The sequence below is a fragment of the Aspergillus bombycis genome, assembly GCF_001792695.1.
Source record: "Aspergillus bombycis strain NRRL26010 chromosome Unknown contig00144, whole genome shotgun sequence".
Classification (NCBI taxonomy): domain Eukaryota; kingdom Fungi; phylum Ascomycota; class Eurotiomycetes; order Eurotiales; family Aspergillaceae; genus Aspergillus; species Aspergillus bombycis.
The window spans coordinates 1-16,897 of NW_019170146.1; the positions used below are offsets into that span (position 1 = coordinate 1).

At 48.4% G+C, this 16,897-nt stretch overlaps 4 protein-coding genes across 4 annotated transcripts; 3 read left to right on the forward strand and 1 right to left on the reverse strand.

Annotated features, from left to right (window-relative positions):
- On the forward strand, positions 1 to 1,297 carry ABOM_011559 (involucrin repeat protein; the record flags this gene model as incomplete). The annotated part of the gene is made up of 2 exons (XM_022538687.1): positions 1 to 1,142; positions 1,196 to 1,297. Coding segments are annotated over 2 exons (1,244 nt in total), but the record flags the coding sequence as incomplete, so codon positions are not given.
- Positions 1,298 to 3,991: 2,694 nt separating this feature from the next.
- On the reverse strand, positions 3,992 to 6,596 carry ABOM_011560 (F-box and WD domain protein; the record flags this gene model as incomplete). Its single annotated transcript, XM_022538688.1, has 2 exons — positions 3,992 to 6,350; positions 6,403 to 6,596. The coding sequence occupies 2 exons, from the start codon at positions 6,594 to 6,596 to the stop codon at positions 3,992 to 3,994; spliced, it is 2,553 nt and encodes an 850-aa protein (XP_022384151.1).
- A 3,772-nt stretch (positions 6,597 to 10,368) lies between these two features.
- On the forward strand, positions 10,369 to 13,497 carry ABOM_011561 (Rho family guanine nucleotide exchange factor CDC24; the record flags this gene model as incomplete). The annotated part of the gene is made up of 5 exons (XM_022538689.1): positions 10,369 to 11,343; positions 11,407 to 11,655; positions 11,914 to 12,100; positions 12,159 to 13,106; positions 13,175 to 13,497. The coding sequence occupies 5 exons, from the start codon at positions 10,369 to 10,371 to the stop codon at positions 13,495 to 13,497; spliced, it is 2,682 nt and encodes an 893-aa protein (XP_022384152.1).
- Positions 13,498 to 15,082: 1,585 nt separating this feature from the next.
- Positions 15,083 to 16,857, forward strand: ABOM_011562 (pyridoxal phosphate-dependent aminotransferase; the record flags this gene model as incomplete). The annotated part of the gene is made up of 4 exons (XM_022538690.1): positions 15,083 to 15,164; positions 15,346 to 15,821; positions 15,915 to 16,200; positions 16,253 to 16,857. The coding sequence occupies 4 exons, from the start codon at positions 15,083 to 15,085 to the stop codon at positions 16,855 to 16,857; spliced, it is 1,449 nt and encodes a 482-aa protein (XP_022384149.1).
- Positions 16,858 to 16,897: the final 40 nt, after the last annotated feature.

The following is a 16,897-nucleotide window of genomic DNA, read 5'->3' on the forward strand; positions in this document are numbered from 1 at the left end:
ATGAAGCACGCCTTCACGCTGAAGCTGAAATCGCACGTTTGCAAACCGTCATCCAAGAGCACCAGCGCGAGAAAGATGCTCACACCGAGACTCATGAAGCACGCCTTCGCGCTGAAGCTGAAAACACCCGCTTGCAGGCCATCATGCAAGAACTTCAACAAGAAAATGCGACTCAAGCGGAAGCCCATGAGGCACGCGTCCGTGCCGAGACCGAAGTTGCCCGTTTAGAATCTCAACTCGAACAGATTCGATCCGAGTCCAACGGTCACACAGAGCAACTGTCTGCGGTGCGCTCCGAAGCAGATAGCGAGATCGCGCGCTTACGAACTGTGATCGATCACCTTCGTGGCGAGGTCGATGTAAAGGCAGAGGAGGTCACGGAATCCCGTGAGCGATCAGCAAAACAGATCTCGAGTCTGGAGGAGAGTATCCAGCAAATCCGTACTGAAACTGACGCCCGGCTGAAGGAAGCCACGGACTCGCGCACACAGGCCGAGGATGAAGTTACTCGGTTGCAAACCTTGATAGAACAAATACGCACCGACGTGGAGTCTCAGCTCAGCGAGGCAACCAAAACTCGGGCAGAAGCTGAGGAGAATGCGGCACGCTTGCAAGCGGAATTAACCGAGCTCGAAGGCGAAGTTGTGAGGGTTCGAACTGAGCTTACAATGGCCCAGGCTGAGCTCGATGGTGCTTATGGTAGCCGGTCTCAACGGGCAGCCGCTGTCGACCCCGTCCTTCAAAAAGAGCTCGAGGTGTTGACCACCCGTAATATCGAGCTGGCGCAGGAGCTTGCAACTTTCAAGGCTGGTAAGCCTGCAAACAGCGACACACAGCGGCGTGTAGAGACATTAGAGAAGGAGCTGCGTGAGACGATTGATGACTATGAAGTCATGACCAAAGCTAGTATCGAATTTGAAAAAGAACGCGAGAAGTTCGAGAGCCTCATTGACGCGCTTCGGGATCGCTGTGAGCAACTGGAGACGCAATTGAATGAAGAGCGGATCACTTGGATGGGCATGCACTCAGCGTCGATGGGACGAGATGGAACTACGTACGAGACCACATCAACCATGGTGCTGAAGAACGAGTTCAAGAAGATGATGCGTGACACGCGGACTGAAAATATGAAGATACTGAAGGTGAGTACACCGTTATCCTCTCTAGCAAGGTCCTCGGGCTGACTTGAGTACAGGCGGAGCAAGAAGAACGCCGAAGGCTGGAGGCCTTGCTCAGGAATCTGAAAAGGGAGCAAGCCAGCAAAGCTGGCCCGAATCAGACCGTCACGGCTTTATGACGATGATGATGATATCCTAAACTTCTCCTTGTTAATTCTCAAGCCACCCAATTATTTCAGTTGAGGTCACTTCATCTTACTGATATTCTCTTCATCGTACATATTAATGTTTATTAATTCTGGGTATATATTGGACCATTTATGATCCCGCATGTTGTTTATATTCTAAGGGACTTGTTAAATGTATATCTACTCTTCGAAGTGCGCACAATGGACTTGGTGACTATCCTACGATTCATCGCAATTCTTGGTTTTGTCAGAAGCAGTTCCTCATATTCAACGATGCTCGTACATCCTATGGTGCGGAATCTAAAGGGCCACAGAAATACTTACTTCGGCACATATTTACCACTAATGTTTGGAGCGATAATTTCGGCTTGTCTCTATCTGACGACCAAAGGTAGTTCTTTCCCTCCAATTCACTTCATTGCTGCTCTTTCTCAATTGGATTCTTAGCAAGGTTGGAAAGTACGGTGACATTTCGAACTCCGTGCTCATAGGTCAATATGCGCCCTTCGTTGACTACACTTCGACTAATCCTATGCCAGTTCTCAGATCTGTCACGCCTCAGAATGGATCTGCGATGTCGCTCTCCTTTAACCACCCCGGACTCTGTCCCGCGGCAAAACAGAGCGATATCCCACCCAGCCTCGACCAGAGAGTCATCTGGGTCGAGTCTAAGCGATGCAAGCTCGATATACAATGCCGCAAGGGCAAGCTCGGGGTTGGAAGACCTTGTGCCTAGGTCGAGTTGTACTCTGAATAGCAGAATGGCAGCAAACATGGCAATGTTTGTCGCTCCCATGTCCGAGTACACGGCAGGTAATCTATCAAAGCCAAATACATCCCAATGCCATATATTGTCGCCGAAAAATGACCGACAACGAGTAAGCGTGCCAATTCCAGAGTCGCCAGAAGACCGGTTCGACCAACGGCGACACCACAAAACGGCAAGTGTCAATGATGCAGATGCAAACGTGAAAGCTTCCATGTGGCTGGGAAGTGTAGCGTCCCCTGCGAGTCCTATTCTACCCACGTACCCACCACCGGTAAGGATGCCCACACCTCCGGGACTTCCATCTTTTGGCAGCGAAGAGGCTGTCCGTTCCTCTGCGCGATTTCCTGTCCATTTAGCACCTGGCAATGGGCAATCCCAGCAACGTGGCCGTTGTAGTAATGCTGCTGATGGTAATAGAGTCGAATCCTACGGAGAGTCACTTCGAAGATTCTTTGGTATCTCCTCATCCTCTGCCTTTCGGCCTAATAGGCGAGGATGCGCTGTTGTGAGGCCAGTTGATAGCACTGTGGTCCAAGGGCGCTTCCCCCATAGGCATAGTGCTCATGGAGTCGGTGCGAATGGTAGATTACACGACCATCCATTCCATCGAAGGAACCTTTCTATGGCTCAGTGTGGTGGCATTGACGAGGGTGGTGATGGTGGTGATGCCGCTGTTCAAACTCGGCCATCAGACACAGAGCATTACTCCCATATCAAACGGCAGAACTCAACTCGCCCAGGAAACCACTTACCAGTTCCTCGTCCACAATACATATCAAGCAGTATCTCACCCGGGCCGAGCTGCTCGGTGACTACTCAATCAGCAACAACAACCTCTAACCCCGCGGACAGACACGCCTTAGAACCAGGGGCTAGGAGGACTTTGGTGGTGGACATGCCTGCTATACTAGCTTCCGAACCCTCCGGTTGCTCCCTCACACAAACACGATCAACAGCGGAACCTTCTATCCATGAAGGATGTGTCATGCTTGAGGGGCAACATGGCCGTTGGTTACAGGCCTCAAACATTGTTAACTCTTATTTTTGCTGTTGTGTGGGAGGCAGAAATGAACAGGATACTATTGTATGTGTGAACACTACTTCTGATGACACATATGCTACTGCAAGGAGCCGGGTCTCGTACGACAGCACGACTCATTCGCATGACAGGAAGGGCACGGCGCAGGAGTTTGGGCATTACTGCTCAAACATGTGGACGTCGTTTCGAGCTTTTATCTCCTCTCGTAATTATGGATCCTCCACATGGTTAGAACAGACCCAGGAGCCTCTTTAAACGCTGACACGATTTGCGGTTTTGGATATCAGGCGTTGTATGAACCACATGGTTCACTCGGGAATCTTTTTTCACTGCCATAAAAAACCTTGCGGATATTGGATTACGCTGGTCTGTATTCATCAGGATCCACTATTGTTACTCTTCTTCATGAGGTAGCCCTTTAGAGAGCCGTGGTTGATCGTGTTCATTCGATGAAAGAAAAGGAGGCTTCTACGCCACCTTTTTACTATATTCTTAACTAAGGAACCCATGGCTTGAAGGCTAATCATACGAGTTTCCATACCTGATACTGCAAAGACATGAACCGGTCAACTCCGTTACTCCTCAATGCAATAATGCTCGGAAACGATAGGCGTTAGAGAATAAACCATGAGTTCAAAGACATTCCATATGACGCCCATGATGAGTTCAGAAAATTTCCGAAGAGATCGTAGACCCTAATATTCACATACAATACTGAACATCGGCAACAATATCCAATTGGGCTAAATAAAGACCAAGAAGAATGGGAGAAGAAAGAGAAAGGATGCTAATATAGAATGGAGAATGAAAGCGACAAGACCGACATGATGTCGGTAGCGGTATATGCAGAAGTCCTTAAAAAAAACGAAGTGAATTATTAAAGCCCCGTGAAGAACTGAGAAGCTTCTTTTATCTCTTCGTCGTTGTCTGCAAAGTCCCATACCACTATCCTTGGGTCCTGTGTGGCACAGACAATTTTCCGCGCGTCGAATTGGACCTTAAAGACCCTAGAGGATGGCGGATTGTTGCCATTGTTGTTGTTATTGTTATTATTGTTATTTCCACGGGCTTGTTGGTTCCGCGCTGCGTGATGATGGTGATGGTGAAGCGCCGCTCCTGGGGCCTGCACAACTGGTGGGTGCTGTTGAAGCTGAGGGTTGAAAGGCTGGTTTGTTGCTGGGACGGCACCCGGGTTGGTAGGTCGATTTCTCTGAGCTTGCTGGGCAAAGGCGTTCCGTGGTCCACGAGGAGGAGGAGTTTCATCATCAGTATCCTCTCCATTGATTTGCTTCAAAGTTTTCACGTGAGACAGTGGTTGGCCGACGACCCAGGCGCCATCTCTGTCCTTCTTCCAAACAAGCACTAATTCGTCATAGGAACCCGAAACAATCCTAGCCCATTTACTTCCGCCTCCTCCCGGTGGGATATGGGCACCCAAAGCCTTAATGTCCTTTGGGTTTCTGGAACCGGCCGTGTTCTGGCGGTGGCCGGCACGCCTAAGAGCCCTTGGTCCATAATCTACAGCTTCATCGGAGCGCCGAGCATCGAGGAACTCGCTATCAACGGCCAGAGCTTCCAACTTCATAGCCTCTTCGGCTCCTGGTGGGTCACCAAAGCCGGCTTGGACGGTCCTTACTAAGTCGGCATGACCAGATAAACAAGCAACCTCCGCACCCGAGCTGTGATCGAAGATACGAACGGAGTCATCGTTGCTTCCGCTGATGATACGCCGGCCATCAAACTGGACGCATGCGATACCTTTCTCATGGCCCACAAGGGTCTTCTTGCAGATACCACTGCGGATGTTCCAGATCTTGATTAACCGGTCACCTGAGGCGGAAATAATCTCATCTTCGCTTATCTGGATAGCATTAACTGCAGCCCCGTGCCCTGCGATTGTCATCAAGTGAGAATACGGAGCTAGGCTGCGTATGTGACGTTTGGCTAGCTCGGTTTCTGTAATAGGGGAAGGAAGCTCATTTATATCAACGATGTGCGCTGGAAATATAGCCCCAGACCCATGATGGATCACAGGATAGTCCTTGTCACCGGGCATGAGCTCACGCCGATTCCAAACCTTTATCAGCCTATCTTTGGAACATGTAACAAGATAACGCTCATCGAATCTGAGGTTTAACACGGAGTCCTGATGCGCCGGTGCAATCTCTTTGAGTTTCTCACCGGTGGAAAACCGCCATATAATGACGCTCTTGTCGCTACTCCCAGTCATAATAATGTCTTCAGAAGGTCGAGGATCGAATTGGAGACAGAGCACCGATTTGGAGTGGCCCACAAGAGGACGATAACGCAGTCTCTGCGTATCTATGTTCCAAACTCGGACAGTCCTATCTCGACTACCACTCACCAGCCAATTCCCCCAAAATTGGATTGAATAAATACACTCTTTGTGGCACTCCGCCAAGTGCTCAGGGTGGGGAATCTGGAATTTCGTAAGGCGACCTCTATTCCAATTCTCTTCCAAGCGTCTACGTTGCTTATAGAGATGAAGCCAGTTAATTCTAGCACCACCGTTAGGCATCCGTAGCAAAATAGATGATTTTGGGGACGAGTGAACTGATGAGGGCGTGGGTCCATGCGTGGTGCGAGAGAGGTCTGTCTGAGTCTCTCGAATGTTGTTCGAGTCTAACTGGTGCCCAGAGGAAGTTGACTCGCTCTGGTCATTTGCGACATCGCTCATGAGATGGTCACCCTCAGTGTCAGCCTCCGTAGAGGTTTGTTGTCCATCTTGCCGCCCGATTATGTAACTGCCCACATATCCCGTCGTTCGCGAGTCTAACCAGCTTGGAGGTACTCGTTTCTTATTCTTCGGTTCTCCGATATCTGTATCGGCGTTCCTTAATCGGGATTTACGAAGACAAGGGGACGAAAGTTTGGATTGCCTTTCCTCGAATGAACGGATTGCATCGATATCGACGCGCCAGCCTTCATCGATGTATTTCCCTCGCCACAGACCCGAGTCAATTATACGGTCCCGCCAGGCGCGAGATGCCAATAAAGCTGTCAAGAGAGTCTTAGGGTCAAGGTAGGAGAAGATCTCGGAGGTGATCTCGGGGGGTAGTTTGACAACGGGATCCATGTGCAACACAGGCGCAAGGCGGTCGACAACTGCGGCCACGGTAGAAGTGGGTAGTGTGCGTAATAAACTGTAGGCAATCTCTATACATAATGAATCGTAAGCATAAACGCCCCACAAACAAAAGGCAGAAGTCATCAGCCTGGCCGTCCAAACACGCAAACGGCGCTGGCTGGCGGGAAAGTTCAACGCACCAGCTATATTCTTCGCTATTAGCTAGAAGCCAATCGGGAAGAGGCATCACATCATCCGAGGGCAGCTCCGCAAGTTCCTTGTCCACCTGACTTCTGGTCTCGTCTGAGTAACCCTCGTCTAGTCTGTAAGGTGCAGATAATGAGGGGGCGGTGAGGTCGGGGGAATAATTGGGGGCGGTAGTCTCCCCAGCCATGAGTTCTTTCGTCACTGTAACAAGAGAGTCGAGATGCAGCAGTCAGATCCACCTTTGTTGCTCAACTGACACGGGGGTTGGCCCAAGCCTCAGCTCAGTCGGCGCGAAGCTTAGCTGATGTTTGTCTTCTTACTTGGCAGCAAAACAAAAGAATATCGGACTGCCTGTGTCCCTGTAAGTAGACCGCTTCACGCGTTCAAGAACAAGCATGGACGATATTTATATCGCAGCTCAGCATTGAAGGGCCTTAAAGACGGTGATTGAACGCCATATTGAGGAAGGACTGTCGTCAGAGAGCGTTGGTGGTGGATTGATAGATGACTGACTATCGATACCCAACCGGGTTTAGTCAGACTTACACAGGTTGTTGTTTGTTTCTTCCAAGTACGGTACGGGTCACGTCAGATTTTTAGTTTTCTTTGCGTACCGCCGGGGTAGTAGTGTTTACCAAGCCAGGAAGGAAGCAAACATTACATACATACTAGTATCCTCTTCCTCACTTAAGCAAGATAATCCTCCACTTTCTGTACCGCTGTACTGTATCTAGAACATCCAGGTAACCTCTCTGGTCAGTATTATCCTGATTATAGATACACGTACTACTTCAGACTTTCCCCCCAGTGACGTGCAGCGGTATCCCTTCAACACTGCAGCTACTTACACCGAGGAACCTGAACCTGAACATATATGTCACAGCCAAGCCTCTCAGAACCCGGGCCAAGGGTTCAAGCATCCAGTAATACAACTTGCATGCTTTCTTGTAGCAGTGAGAACTTGCTAGATTTGAGGATATCACCCTCATCGTCCTCCTTGATGATACACTAGTATGTCCTAAGCCCTTTCACAGGTCCGATTTTGTCGGCCATTGCTTGTTCGACTTTAGCCGAGAGTTGGACTCGATTACTTTGGTACCATTGTCAGCTGTCAAGAATGGTTCGAGAGCAATCTGTAAAAGAATTTCGATTTGACGACCTTCTTTGTTCCACATAACCTTGTGGATTGGTTGTGTAGGAGCCATGGCGCAATCTCATTTTGATCCATAGCCGACGTAGAGCTCCGTTACGGAGTAGACTATCATTACTTGAAACAGCTAAGTTCCCTGAGACTACCCCGTAGTGTGTATACCCTTTCTGGAGTTGCTGACGAGAGCATAGGGGATATAGTATTGTGTAGTATAGATTAAAACAAGAAAGAAATAGCAAGCAACGGTTACAATGTGCTTGTCCCAGGTTCCATCCGGATTATCTGGAGAAACCCAAGGAATGTATAGGGCTGAGTCAGCAACAGCTAAACCAAGCAATCAATTAATGACTACATATGATACCTGTATACCTACCTATTTACTATATGAGGAGATAACTGGGTAGTAGTCTAACTGCCCCTTGGTGTCCAAACCTGTCCGGCTCACGGCCACATGTTCCTGCAAGGCTAGATTTATTGAATAGGTGTTCTACTTTGTCTGAAGAGCACCTGTCCCGACCAACCTCATATCCTACTTTCTACTAACACTCACACCTGGCGGGTGAGGGACGATATCACTCTGGTTGCTATTGCTTGCTGTATATATATAGCTTGAGTCAGATAGACTGTTATGGTCTCATAAGGGTAAACAGCACCCAAAAACTGCTCTTTTGGTAGAAATAAGCCACTGTCAGAAGTGAAGAAGATCAATTTAACTCTTGAGACATCCACGCCATCATTCTGATAGTACTCCATAGGCCTGGGAACCAACGGGGTTTCTATCGGGTTTACTGTTGTTTGTTGGCATTTTTAGCTCAGTACTGAATTTTCCTGTGATGTATAGTCAATTGTAAAAGGTAGAGGTGCTACTAACTTGTCTGGTGGTTCACATGAATATTCTAGTTGGGTCTGAAAGATAGGCTTTCCAATAGGTTAGGGCTGAACAAAAGGTATAATCATTCAATTTTATTTTATTCTATTTATATTCCTTCATCTCGCCCCGACGTCCCCTTCCTTGCCCCATTCTGCAGGGGTTGAGGAAGATTATACATTTATAATTACTATTATCTATTCATTCAATTTTTTTTTATATAAAAACGAATTTGAAAATTAAAGAAAAATAGGCAAATAAATATTTAAAAACAAAAACAAAAGGAGGAAGAAGACATCCTGTTGGAGGTGTAGTATTATCATACCAGGGTTGAACAACTTCTGATGACAGCGGCTATAGAAAGTCTTGTTTACTGACTGAACCCCCACTTCATAATAAATGGACCCAAAAGTGGTTGATACTTCAGCAGGGGAAATCATAATATGACCCGTGCCTAATTATCGCGCTAGTTCAGACTAGTCAAAATCTCAAACACTTCATGTAAGAGATGAGTCTTCATGCAACCTGATGTGCATCCGATATCCATGCCCCCAGCCACTACTGTCGGTCATTTGGAAACCTGGGAAGATTTCAGTCAAGGAATGGGGTTGTTAACCCAACCCCGGCTTTTGCAGTGGTCTCAAGTTTGAAATTCACCCACCATACCAATGATTTCTTTCCATTCCAGGGGGCTGATAAGACCTCAAGGTCATATTTAGCCCCCCTGTTCTATTATTAATGTGCTTTATGTATGTGAACAAGGATCCTACCGGTCAGGAAGAGGTTGAAATATGTGCTAAACCTAACAACTACTGTTGGAAGTTATGCAGTATACTTCATCCTGTACATACATTCCCAGTAGATACAACAACATACATACTTCCCGTCGTACAGCAGACTAACTGACTTGGGCACTAGACTACAGTAGAGGGAAATAATACTACGGAGTACTACTAGTTAGTACTTAGTACTTGTAGTAGTAAGTTCAGATGCCCTTAGGCCCCTCCACTCCACCATCTCTTGTGCCCCCCCTCTCTCTCCCCTTATGCCCCCTTTCAACCACTGAACCAATTGAACATTCACCAGCCAAGTTAAGGAGCCTGACGCGCGCTACCCCGATCTAGCAAGTGAACTACATCACTTCTTTACTGGCTGGTGGCCTGGACTCTCACTCTCTTTCTCGCTCGTTCGCTCCCTCTTCTTCCTCCCTCCTATGTCTCCTTTCTCTTGCCATCCTTCATACTGATCGATCTTGATGGTTCTTTCTTTCTTTTTTGCCTCTCTCTCCTCTGCGCCTTGCACTCCTTGTTGACTGTTTCCCATTTTTTTTACTATTTAACTACAAGCCTTACACCAGAAGACGGTTCTTGATCCTTTCCTTCTGATTTTCTATTACGCTTGCCTGGTTGCAGCGGCAAACCCCACACTCACCCTTTCTATCTTTGAACCCTCCCAAATTTCCCGGTCTTTGGAGGCTGTTGCCAGCAAGGGCCAGAAATTTTGACCTTCGAGTGAAAAAAAAAAGAAGGTCAAAAAAAAAGCAAAAAAAGAAACCCCAAAGAAAATTTAGAAAAGAACAGACAATCGCTCGATCCCCCTTGACTAGGGTATTTATACATTTGATTCTTTTTTTTTTTTTCCGTTTTTCTAAAACCAAACCTACTGAAGGTCGAGACACGGAACCGTCGTTTGACTCAGCTTTAGGGATAGTTAACGTACCACTATCTCCACTCACTCCTTAGCTGCTCGCTTGCGCCATCCATCCCGCATCGGTCCACCGGCTCGCAGTCTGTAATCCATGCTCGACGTGATTCTTGTACAACCACATCTATCGTCTCTGTCCACTCGCTTCCTTCGTTGGTCTGCTGCGCAGATTTGAACCATCTTCCCCATACAGCTGTCGGTGTTTCCCCGCACGGTCCCAGTCGACCGTCAGTCGAAATGGCGGAGACCGCAGTCATGACAAGCGGTCCTATCGCCGAGGACAATATCATCAACCGCCGCGGCGGTGAGTCGATCTATCAAAGCTGCGTCAATCTCAAAAAGCGCCTCGCAGAACTCCCGACATTCGAATCGCATTTACGAGAGATGGATGAAGAGGATCTCGCCCAAGGAAACACCGACCCTGTGGCGTCGCTATGGAATTGCCTCCGGGAAGGATACCCCTTGTTGACCATCTACAACGCCTCAAGCCCTGAAGAGGTCCTCGAGGTCGATCCTGAAAAGGTCCCCGAAGCAAAACGTCCCAAGGCTGCCACCTTCAAATTCCTACAGGCATCTCTGAAAGAGTTGGGCTTTCCTCAACAAGACTGCTTCCTTATCACCGACTTGTATGGCGAGAGTACAACTGGTTTTATCAAAGTGATCAAAATGGTGAACCGTGTGTTGGACATTCTAGAAATGCAGGGTCAGCTGAAACGAACGTCCGATGTCTCATCCCGCGCCCCGGAAAAAGGAACTGTGAAACTTACCAAGAGGGAGCACATTCTTAAGGAGTTGTTGGAGACGGAGCGCGACTATGTTCACCATCTTCAAAATCTACAAGCTCTGAAGAAAGAGTTAGAGGAGACAGGGGCTCTTACCGGCGACCCTAGCCATCAGATCTTTTTGAATTTGAACAATCTCCTTGATTTCGCCCAACGATTCTTAATTCGGATTGAGCAACATTATGCCTTGCCGGAGGAGAGGCAAAACTGGGGCGAGTTGTTTATCCAACACGAGGATGCTTTCCGGCAGTATGAACCGTTTATCGCGAACCAAATGCGTTGCGACGAAGTCTGCCTGAAGGAATGGGACAGAATCCATACAGCTCCGAGGACTGTTGACTTGAAGCAGATGGTGGCCCAACCCTCAACACTCAATGGGTTCTTTGTGAAGCCTTTCCAGCGGCTCACTAAATATCCTTTGATGCTTTCCGTAAGTACTTCATGTCGTCCTCAGAGCCATCGTAGGTAGCGCTGTACTAAATTTGTTTTCCAGGAACTTCGTAAGCAGACTGAAAACCCCGAGTTGCAGACGGACATTACCCGTGCCATCGACTCCATTCAGTCTGTCCTTGATTCCGCAAACGATGCTATTGACAAAGAACACCTGGCTTCGGCATTCACAGAGCTAGACGAACGAGTAGACGATTGGAAGTCGCTTAAAATAGAATCGTTTGGTGACTTGCTTCGTTTCGGTACATTCACTGTTTTGAAGGGAGACAATGGCAAGGATTCAGAAAGAGAGGTTTGTTCCCTCCCAGACACTCTTTTGATATTTCCGACCCACGAGCTCTATTAATCCTGCCCATGCTGCTCTACTATGACTTCTTCTGCCTGATAAGATGGCTACATCCATACCCACAAATCAGAACACCACGCTCCTCATCATCTGGTCAAGCTTACGTGCCTGAAAGTAACATTAAAGACCTCTTTGGGGGCTAAGATTAGACAAGATTCCACTGTGGAGCACATGATTGCTGACTTTTACTTCCTCCGCGTCTAGTATCACATCTACCTTTTCGAACGCATCCTTCTTTGCTGCAAGGATATCAATCCGAACAAACAGAAAACGAAATTGATGGTCGGTAAAGATAAGCCATCTGCTACTGTGAAAGGAAAACCACGCTTGCAGCTCAAGGGTCGCATTTACATGGCAAACGTGACGGATATAGCTTGCTATCAGAAACCAGGTACGGGGCTGTCTTTGGTTCTCAACAACACTTGTGCTGGGTTGACACTGTTTCACAGGTTCTTATCGTATTCAAATCTTTTGGAAAGGTGATCCAGGCGTAGTGGACAACTTTATCATACGCTACCAAAATGAAGACGCCATGCGCAAATGGTACAGGGACATTGATAATCAACGTGCAATTCAAGCAGAACACCGCAGCGCACGGAATACCGGTACATCTGAGACAGAATTTACGTACATGAGGAATATGGCGAACATGCCCAATCCGTACCTTGAACATGATGCCGATGAACAGGCAACTAAGGAGGCTGGCTTCTTCTCCGAATTTCCTATGAGTCGGAATGCATCTAGCACTAGTCTCCGGACGCGATCCGCAACCGGTGGTAGTGGTGGTTCTGGCCCGCCCCTGTCAAACAAGTTTCGCTTCCCTATGCCAGACCCGAACCTTTCTGTGCATACACAGTTCCCTGGTGGTAGTATGTCGCCAGCCGAGCGAAACACTAACTCTTACTTTTCGCCTGTTGCCGAAACCCCATCCACAAGGTCAAGCTCGCAGTCTACTGCTGGTTATTCGTACGGCCGTCAGCCGACTCCAGGTAGTACATGGAACGAAGAGCCCAATCGGTATACCGCTCCTGCATTATCTCGTGGCGTTTCTAGAGATGGCTCGAACTCGAATCCCTACTTCAGCGGTGCACCCAATGGGCGAGGCGCTCAGCGCCCTTCACTACCTCCTATGTCTGGCACTTCTAATGGCATGGCACAGCGGATGCGTTCTGCGAGTAGCCCGGATATACATCACCACAACCCTGAATCGCGTCGGTACATGGGCGCACACACAATGCAGACGGTTGACAACGTTCCCGTTCCACCGATCCCTGCTCATATGGCTAGCATGAAGCGCCTGTTAATAGAAGTCAAGCCAATTCACCAACCAATACCACGCTGCCTAGCCGAAATGGAAATGTTCCCAATGGACAACCCACGCATTTCCATGAGCCCCAGTACTCTGAATCTCGAATGAATCAGCCTGTGTCAGATCAGCCCACATCCCCGCTGAGCCAAGAACCAGAGGAGGAATCTCTCATGCCGACCCAACTTAAAGCGAAGGTTAATTTCGATGATAACTACGTTACTCTAGTGATTGCCAGCAACATCATGTTCCGTTCCCTCACAGACCGAGTGGATGCGAAATTGGCCCGGTTTACCAATCGATCCATAGGTAGCAAGTCGGTCAGGTTACGTTACCGCGATGAGGATGGAGATTTCGTCACCATTGACAGCGACGAGGCCGTCCAATTGGCGTTTATGGAATGGCGGGAGCAACACCGTGACATGCTTTCCAGAGGCCAAGTTGGAGAGATTCAACTCTATTGCCAAGCAGTCGAGAACTAAACGCATTATAGACGAGGTGGCGCGCTCTTTATCATGTTTTTACTATACTCTTTTTCTCTTCTCATCTTCTTCATTTTACTTATTATTATTTTCCGCTTTTTGTTTTGCTGTTTGAAATTCCCCCTTTCGCTCTGGTTGTCTACGGAGATGGAAGGAAAAGAAGGGGCGTCTATTTAAGAAGTTGCTGGCGTTGTCATCAGGTTCTCTGCAACTCATTTCCAACTGGATTGGCTTGAGATTATTGAGAAGCCATTGTTTCATCCACGAACAAAGGGGAAGAGAAAGGGCTGGTTTCGTTTTTCCTTCATACTTTGTTTCCCTTTTTCTCTCTTTCTCTTTCTATTCTCTTCATTTTTCTTCCTTTCTTACACAACCTCTTTGGGGTGTTTTACCGGAAGCCGATTTATGTTTATCTTCACCCTGACCATGTGCATTTATCCGGAGCTCTCTTGTCGGGTGAGATGCTTATGACGACTGACTTTTGTTTATTCTTGTTCGGGCCCCTTCCGTCCCTATCCGCGGGCAATGACTGCATGATGTACGTATACCGCTGTTCCATCGAACAGACCAGTTTCCAGTTTATAAGAGATGAGATGTATAGTGAACTTGTATTCCCAAGGCTGGCTCTTCTGTTAGACTTGGTCGCGAGTTTGAGCGCTATTTTGTGTTGGGCTTTCTGTGTTTCGGCTCGGGTTGGGTAGATTGGTATAGACTAGGCGAATTCTATAATTATATAAGTTAATTACCTCAGGATAAGTGAGGCAAGCACTCTCCGTTCGATCCGTACATAAGTACTCTGTTAAGGTAGATATAAGGAGTAACTATAGCCACCCATCGGATGGAATCCGAAGGAGCCCCACCGGCTTCTGCCCCCCCTGGTCGGGACCCAATCCAGACCGTCGGCATCTCGACCGCTTTTTCAGATCCGATCGAAACGGACTTCCGTGCCGATACTCTGCCGTTGAAGACTGGAAGTAAGCTGGGAATAATAATAGTAACAGTAGCCACGGGATAAGGGGCAATACTGTTGGTTCATGAGGCATTTCCAATCTTTGTTCAAGGGATGCGCGTTCAGGGCTGACGGTGATCGACCCTCCAGAGGCGAATAGGAGCCCAACGGCCTTCGGACTAGTTAGTAGTCATGTATGGTTTTGTTTTATATTGAGGGATTATCAAGTGCGGGATATAATTTCACCCATCCTTTTCTGTCATTGGTTCGAATGTTAGTACTTTGGGGTTGGGCTGATTCTCCAAAGTCAAAATTGGAGGTGACAAAACAAGAGGAGGGTGAGAGTGATGCCTGAGAGAGAGAGCCTTAAAAAACCATTCAGCTTGCCGTGTGCTCTTTCTTTTTCTCTCATGTCATATTTAACAGCGCTTGACGCGGTCGATACCCTGGCAGACTGTCACCTACTTTGACGTCTCTTTTCTTTTCCCCCTTTGCTTTCCTTTTCTTCTACGTATAGATCGCACGCATCCTTGGCATCATTGGTTTTATACTTACGAGAAAGCCAAGAAACGCATCAATCTGCTAGACTATTTTTATCCTCCGTATCAACTTTGATATTGTTGCCAAGCAGCAAACATGTCGTTCTCTGGCCGCCGCGTGAGCATCTTGCGGCCTTCCAACAGGCGATTCTCCCTAGGCAAGGAGTTGTCGGAGAATGGTGCGTTCTTCCTTGATACCAGTTTTTGATTGGAGTCGCACGTTTGCGATCGACGATGTTGTAGAGCCCGCGGAATGAGGGGTTCAACCAACAAAAAGAAAACGAAAGAAAAAGGAGAAAGAAAGAAAGACAGCCAATCAATCATCATACACATGTTCTCTGACAAAACTTCCTTATACAGAACTCCGATCGGAAACCCATCGTCAATTCCGAAGCGCTCACGAAGGTCACCGCCCTCACGCCGGCCTCGATGCCTCGCGTGCCTCGACCGGTGTCGTCTGGTGTACGGAACGTGCGACAGAACACGGTTATGCGGAAAATCCAGCCGAATGGGCGAATCTGGGCCAAGGTGCCCCCGAAGCCGATGATGAGATCGAAGGCAGTTTCCCCCGCCCGACGAGCATTCCTATCACCTCTGCTGCTCGTGAGTACGGCCCCACGGCCGGTATCAAGCCCCTCCGCGCCGCTGTCGCTCGGTTGTACAATGAGCATTACCGCCAGGGCAAAGAGAGCCAGTACACTTGGGAAAATGTCTGCATTGTGCCCGGTGGACGCGCGGGTTTGATTCGAATCGCAGCCATTCTGGGCAATTCGTACCTTTCCTTCCCCATTCCCGACTACTCTGCGTACTCGGAGATGTTGACTTTGTTCAAGAATGTATGTGCAGAGTCACTAGTAGACTTTTGAGAAGTGCAGTCTACAAGCATGGTCTTTGATCCGTGTCGCGATAGCTCACAAATCATCTTTTAGATCGCGCCTATTCCCATTCCCCTCTCCCAGAACGACCATTATCATATCCACCCCGACAAGATCGCCGAGGAAATTGCCCGTGGTACCCAGGTCCTCTTGACCTCGAACCCCCGTAACCCGACCGGACATTTTGTCTCCAGCGAGGAGCTGGCACGGATTCAAGACATCTGCAGGGATCGCGCGACGCTGATTTTGGATGAATTCTATGGAGGCTACAACTACACCACCGACTGTGACGGCACGACTCTCAGTGGTGCTACGAATGTGGAGGATGTCAACCAAGACGGTGGGCCAACACTCGGAAGTTATAGATGATTATCTCGTGCTAACCCCGGCAGATGTGTTGCTCATCGACGGTCTCACCAAGCGTTTCCGCCTGCCTGGTTGGCGTATCGCCTGGATTGTCGGCCCTAAAGAATTCGTTGACGCTTTGGGTTCCGCTGGTTCCTACCTGGATGGAGGTGCCAACGTGCCGTTCCAGGAAGCTGCCATTCCCATGCTTGAGCCGTCCCTTGTACGCGCAGAGATGAAGGCTCTTCAGCATCATTTCCGTGAAAAGAGAGACTTCGTTGTGAAGCGCTTGACTGAGATTGGATTCCGTATCAAGGATATTCCTCAGGCCACCTTCTACATTTGGCTTGACCTGACTGCCTTGGACCCTCCTCTTCCCGCGGAAGCTAACATCTCCGACGGTCTGAACTTCTTCAACGCCCTTCTGACCGAGAAGGTTATTGTGGTGCCTGGTATTTTCTTCGACCTGAACCCTGCCAAGAGACGAGACCTGTTCGACAGCCCCTGCCATCACTTCGTCCGTCTGAGTTACGGGCCTAAGATGGATGTGCTTAAGAAGGGTCTGGACGGCATTGAAAGAGTTATCCGCCGGGCTCGTGGAGAGGCCCTCAAAGCGCAATGGGAGGACGAGGTAGCAATTGCTGACGACTAAGGGCAGTCATGAGTGGATCCATGCACATATATATATTTAT